This window comes from Vicia villosa, unplaced genomic scaffold (assembly GCF_029867415.1).
Source record: "Vicia villosa cultivar HV-30 ecotype Madison, WI unplaced genomic scaffold, Vvil1.0 ctg.001514F_1_1, whole genome shotgun sequence".
NCBI lineage: Eukaryota > Viridiplantae > Streptophyta > Magnoliopsida > Fabales > Fabaceae > Vicia > Vicia villosa.
In genome coordinates this window covers 319,555-326,685 of record NW_026705646.1, presented here as the reverse complement: position 1 = coordinate 326,685, position 7,131 = coordinate 319,555, and the positions used below count along the sequence as shown (strand labels likewise).

At 32.1% G+C, this 7,131-nt stretch overlaps 1 protein-coding gene across 1 annotated transcript; it reads right to left on the bottom strand.

Annotated features, from left to right (window-relative positions):
* Nucleotides 1-4,912: 4,912 nt before the first annotated feature.
* Nucleotides 4,913-6,234, bottom strand: LOC131635589 (hypersensitive-induced response protein-like protein 1). Its single transcript, XM_058906223.1, has 4 exons — nt 5,925-6,234; nt 5,730-5,821; nt 5,552-5,648; nt 4,913-5,274 (listed from the first exon to the last, which is right to left on the bottom strand). The coding sequence occupies exons 1-4, from the start codon at nt 6,232-6,234 to the stop codon at nt 4,913-4,915; spliced, it is 861 nt and encodes a 286-aa protein (XP_058762206.1).
* Between the last annotated feature and the right edge of the window lie 897 nt (nt 6,235-7,131).

The following is a 7,131-nucleotide window of genomic DNA, read 5'->3' as shown; positions in this document are numbered from 1 at the left end:
CACATTATACTTTTAGTTCCCGAACTAAACGGAACTAAAAGTATAATGTGAGAATAATTGATCATCAGTTATCCAACTGCATCCATTTATGATTTCTAAACGGAACTAGAGCATCTATTATTAGTACCCGAACAAAATGATGGTGTCGTCTGTGGGAATCGACTTCTGATTCATACGAGTTTCACAAATCCATGTTCGATTTCCAACTCTATCACGGGAACACAAAAGATCTAAAGTTGGATTCTTATGATCTCATAGCCAACTTCTAATTTTCTAGTTCGCAACCTTTTTAGGTCACCGAATCAAGAATAAATCAAGACATGACAAATATATTTGGGTCCCGAACAAAACAATGATGCCATATCTAGCAATTTTTCAAGCAACAGGCGATTTCCTAGTAACAACATTAGTTCTTGCCCAAAGAAAGGATCTATTGACTGCCTCAACACTCTTGATGACTTGCTAGGGGACGGGCAGGCATTGCATCCAAAAATTTCCAATAGAAATCAACACACTCTTAATGAGTTGTGTTGTACCAGCAAAACTCAACAACCGAGAACTCTAATGCCTGCTTCTGTTAACAATTTTATCCACCATGCCTTTAAAATTATTAATTGATAGCATCTTGCTATTTTGAGGCATGCTAAGATGTCTAAATGGTAAAAGGGTCTTCCTCAAACCCGGTTGCCTCCTTAATTTCATGCTTAATATTATCCTCCACATTACCAAAATAAACTTTTCACTTGCTATTATTTACAATAATCTTGTTGACTCAGAGGAAGCTTTAAAAGTTTGCATTACAAGCAAGCATAATAGAGATGATGTCCATACTTTCAATTCCTAACTAAGTTTATTCCTCGTGGGAGAGTATTATTCTTTTACACCCCTTTTAATCGCCCAAACACACCCACATAAAGCGCTACACTTTCAAAAGTAACCACGAAACCTCTTACAAACACCTAAACTGCCTATTTGATGTCTATCCAATATTCATCTTTAGGAGCATCGCGTCCAAGGACTTTGTTTCAACTGTGATGTGAAATTTATCCCTGGTCATAAATGTGCATCTGGCAAATTTCTCTTATTGATTGATGATGAGGAATCAATAATAGAGGAGTCAATGGAACTTTTTGACGACACTTTCACACTAACTGAATCAGATGAGACTTTATTTCAACTATCTCCTCAAGCTGCTAATGGAAATTTCCCCCCTAAGACCCTCAAATTTTAGGGAATTATTAATGGCCTAACAGTCACAGTTCTGATCGATACAGAATCACTAACACCTCAGATCTCCCTAATTTTTTTTGTAATGGTTGGTAATGGTTCTAAATTAATTTTCTTGGGACTTTGCCCTCAAGTCCCAGCCACCTTACAAAATAGTTTGTTTACAATCCCTTTCCACTTACTTCCTATTGAAGGTGTTGATGTAGTTCATGGGATGGAATGATTACGCACTCTTTGTCCTCTTATGGCTGATTTTTCTATCCTTAAAATATCCTTACAAAACAATAGAAATCACATCACTATTATAGATGAACCTAAATCCCTTCCATCCCACTCAACCTACAATCATCATTGTCATCTCATCAACAAAGATTCGATAGCTTCCCTTTATTTGCTCCTTTACCAGCCTGCTTCAGAACATGAATCAACTCCATCATCAAACAACACCACTTCCCTTGACTCTTTACGACCTTCCCTTCCCCAAAGAATTTCTACCATTATCAAATACTTTACTGAAATTTTTGAGCAACCCCAAGGCTTACCCCACCTAGACAACATGATCACCATATACTCATCTTACCAAACACTACCCCCGTTATTGTCAAACCTTACAGATACCTTCACTTGGAAAAAAGAAGCCATGACATCCACTATCAAAGACATGCTTCAAGAGAGTATCATCAAACCCAGCAACATCCCTTACTCTTCCCTAGTGTTATTAGTAAGAAAAAAGATGGCACTTGGCATATTTGCGTTGATTATAAAGCGCTCAACGCCCTCATAGTTCGCGATAGTTTCCCAATCCCTACCATAGATGAACTCTTTGATGAATTAGGTTTAACAACTATTTTTTCTAAGATGGATATCACCAAATTGGGGTCACATCAGTGGATACTCACAAAACTACATTCAGAACATTTAACGGACACTATGAGTTTTTGTTTATGCCTGGCGGCTTAACTAACGCTCCTAATTCTTTTCAATCGACGATAAATTATTTGCTTATCCCTTACTTATGACGATTTATATTAGTTTTTTTTATGACATTCTAACTTATAATTCTTGCCTTTATGATCATGCTTATCATTTTAAGTTGATTTTAGAGTTGCTTTTATTCGATCAAGTTTATGCCAAATTTTCAAAATGTGTTTTTGCTGTTCCTAAATTTGATTACCTAGACTAGCCGCAGCCTCGTTCACTCACGACACTCAGGGTTTTTTAGGCCTCACGGGTTTTTATCGATGATTTGTTCTTCATCACCCCTATTTTGCCGCTCCTCTCACTGATTTATTGTGTTCCATTAAAATATCATGGAGTACATCAGCTGAATCAGCTTTTACAACATTAAAGAAAAAAATGACAGCAACTCTGGTGCTTTCTTTTCCAGATTTCTCTCAGATCTTCGTCCTTGAAATATATGCTTCAGCTTTGGTCGTTAGAGTAGTATTATCACGACAAGGATATCCCCTAACGTTCTTCATCAAGAAACTATGCAACCGGTTACAAGCTTTGTCAGTTTACGTGCGCGAAATGTATTCCATCAGAGAAGCTGTAAAAAATGTGTCATTATTTAATTGGCAGTCAATATCAAATATATACTGATCAAAAGAGTTCGAAGAATCTGTTAGTTCAACTATTCAAACTTATGAACAGCAAAAGTGGGCAGAAAAACTACAAGGATTTCATTTTGAAATATTTTACAATCTTGGAACACCTAATCAAGTTGCCGACGCCCTAAGCCCCATATAGCCAGAAAAAGAAGCCACCCTTTATCTCCATCTCATCCCTCATTCCACTCCATGTATATGCCTTCGATATCAATCTTACAGTGACTTAGTGTACCATGTTTTCTGACTATCAATGTTGGTTGAATTCGCGACAACTCCTTTCGTCATCATTGTCCATTGGGTGCCAGACATTCTCATGTGATGTCGCTCTTTGATTCCACTACGTTGGGAAATTTTAATCCTATTCCCCATCATCATCTCACTTCTGTTGTCGTCATTCTCAGGAGATGTTGCTTCTTTGATGCCATTCCTTTATGTAGAAAGATTTTTGAAGTGTTGTTCTTTGAATCCACTATGTAGGAAGAATTTTAACTCCATTCACTGTCATCGCCTCACGGCCTTCACTATCATTCTCATGTGATGTTGCTCTTAGAATTGAGATTAAAGATGTCTTTTTTTGTTCTACATTTTTTTTCTTTCACTATAATTTTCTAAACTAAAAAAAATCTTTTCACCAACATTTCAGATGCATTGTGTATTAATCACATAATACACGTTTTATATAAATATATTTTATATTTTTTTAAAAAAATATTTTAATGTGCGCGGGTCAGAATCTAGTATAACTAAATCTACATATATCTTTAAAATAATAAAAGTATAACTATGAATATGAAAAATATAACTCATGAAGATAATAACCTCATATAAATGACAATTACTGTAGTAATTAATAATAAATTTTTTTATTAATAAATAAATTTACAACAAATAAATTGGTATGAAGGAAAATTTCTGATAGGAATAAATATATAAATATAATAAAAATTTGGTTTTCCAGAGAAAAATTGAATTTATAACTGTTACATTGTGAAATGTAATGTATCTTAATGTATTTAAATTTTTGGTAAAGTAAGAGTAATTGTTTTTAGTTGAAAATCAACTAAGAATTGTGTAAGTTACACACACAATTTTTTTTGTAATTAAAATGAAACAAGTCTATAATAATAAATATATGTAAGATATTAATTTAATTAAGAGTTGGAGGATTGTCTAAATAATAATCTGCAATTTAATTAATAAATAAATAATTTTATAATGAATAAAGTGGTCGGAATGCATTTGTTTATATAACTAAATCTATGGATATCTTAAAAAATAACATAACTATCAATTTTCAAAATATATCGGATCAGGATAGTAATTTCAATTAAATACCACTATGGTAATAATAAATAATAATTAGATTTTATTAGTTCATAAAAAAAATTGTAATAAGTTATTAAGTTTAATGGATATGCACTGACAGTGTAAAACAGTTTTACACTTTCATCCAATAGAAAACAAACAATTTGTTATGTCATTAAAAAATTTTAAAAATAAAAGTGTGATAGAATTGCATACATGGTTGTGATTGGTTGACAGTGTAAAACTATTTTACACTCTCTTTTCTCTAAGTCATTTTTATAAAAGTAAATTACACATACGAATAAATATATAGACGTAATCCTAAAATTATTGTATGAGAAATAATACATTTTAATAGACGTTCATATGTAGATCGGATTCCATTTAAAATGTTTTTTATTTAATTTGATTTGGAGGGCATTAATTTTTTTCGTTGAAAATAAACTAAAGAATTGATATTTTTTAAATGAAAAATAATCTATACTATTAAATATGTATAAGTGTAAAACGTAATCCATTTTTAAATTTTATTTTAGTTATGATAAAAAAAACTTAGATAGATATAAACTAAAGAATTGATAGTTTTTTCCGTAAGAAATAATTTATACTCAAAACTAAAGTATTATGCAAAATAATATTAAAAAAATTAATTCACAACAAATATGAAATTGTGTATGTTAAGTATAAGAAAAATTGCATTCAAAGATATGTTTTAGGATGAAAAATAATTCAACAATAATAAATTATGGACGAAATACGAGAACTAAAAGCTACTGATGAGGTAGAGAACCCTGAAGAAGTCCGTCACGGATTTGGCTAGCTACATCACGAACAGCACCAGGTCCATGTGGAATGAACACAGCAGAAGACTTGGAGTTAGCGCCGATACCTTTCATCGTATCGAAGTACTGTGTCACAAGAACCATATCCATGACATCTTTTGCAGTTGTGCCTGGTACATTAACAGAAAATCCAATCACACTGTCTCTCAAACCATCCACAATGGCTTGACGTTGGCGAGCAATACCCATCCCAGAGAGATATTTTGACTCAGCTTCCCCCTCAGCCCGCTTAATTTGTAATATCTTTTCAGCCTCTGCTTTCTCATTAGATGCAACTCTCATTCTTGCAGCTGATCAAAGATATAATACAATATAAAAAAAATATGGCAATCCATGGACAAAGCAGATATTCCGGGGTAGAGAAACATGCTAAACAAACCAAAGGACAAAGTAATGGCAACAAAATTAAATTTAGGACAAAACTAGATTAAGAATAAAAGCTTGTATATTACAAGTATCCTACATGGTTTTCCATACATGCATTATGCACCATGGAAAAGAAAAGATAGGCATTCATTCAAATAACTATGCTGCGTTGAGTGACATCTCATGGTTAAAAAAAATTACCTGCATTGATTTCATTCATAGCTCGTTTCACATGCTCATCAGGCTCTATATCAGTAATGAGTGTTTGAACAATTTCATATCCATAAGCTGACATAGCCTGTGGAGAGGGTTCAAAGTTACACAAAACAAAATCTCAATTCACCTTATCAATAGATACTAATTGTAACAACAAACAAACCTTCTCGAGTTCTTGTTCCACAACTTTTGCAATTTCATTTTTTTGCTCAAAAGCATCGTCCAAGTTGAGTTTTGGAACACTTGCCCTAATTACTGCAACGAGAAAAGATTTTTAATTATCAAAGCTAATCATTTACATATTTTAAAACTATTTATTGCATGTTTATCTAATTCTAAGCAAGGTTTTGGTTTATACCATCATACACATAAGCTTGAAGTTGTGTTCTAGTGTCGGTAAGTTTGTAAAACGCATCACTGGCTCTTTCTGCCAAGGCACGGTATTGAATGGAAGCAACAACGTTGACAAATACATTATCCTTTGTCTTGGTTTCACATTTGATATCCAACTGCTGTAGCCGAAGAGTCACGTGACCAGCAATTCTTTTTCCAAAGAACCATGGTACACAATGGCATCCGGGTTGGAGCACCTTTTCAAATTTTCCAAATCCTTCTTTTATACCAACTTTGGATTGGTCAACTTGCACACAACAAACAAGATTTCCCATCCGGAATTCATATCATTAATATAGTGGTTTCAAAATGTGGGTGAACAAAAATAACAAATTGCTGGTCATGAATTTACTATAAAAAGGAAAAATATGTCATTGACAACTTATATTAGGTGGAATTGAGATCATGATCATACCGTGAAAACAAATAGATACTATTTCTACATTAATAATAATAATAATAATAATAATAATAATAATAATAATAATAATAATAAAACCAATAAAAATAATAATTAAATTTACATTAATAATTAATAATAACAACAAGAATAATATTTTTTTTAAAACAATTTCTATATTAAAAAATCAGTAATATATGATTAACTATTTTAATAACAATTAATCTTCTTTCTTTTAATTTCTTGCCTCTCACATTAAAGAATTAATAGTATAATTACAAACATAATTTAAATTGCCTACAAAATAATTTTATATGCAAATAAAAATTTAAATATCAATTATTATAATTTAGTCTACTATCTAATGATAATTTAGTCTACCAATATTTGGCATAAACTTTCTTGTTGGATGGATGTTATTGAGTTTATCTCAGTGGAGGAGTTAAAGAATCTTTTTCTCAATATTGATAAGATCAAGAATAGGGTGAAGAGGAAAATAGCAGAAGTTGTTTGGTAAGAGACTATTTGGAGTATTTGGTTAATTAGGAATGAGTTCATTTTTAACCAAGTTAAACCTTCCTTTGTTGAATGTATATCTGCTATAGTTTTTAGATCGTGGATTTGGTTATCGTCTTGTAGTTCGATAAGAACAAGATGCAAATTTTCCACATGGAATACTCACCCTTCCCATTGTTTTGGGAGATGAGGTTTTTTGTCTTGTATTTCGGTTGAGAAGCCTTCTTCTCTTTTAATAGAAATCTTGCCTATTAAA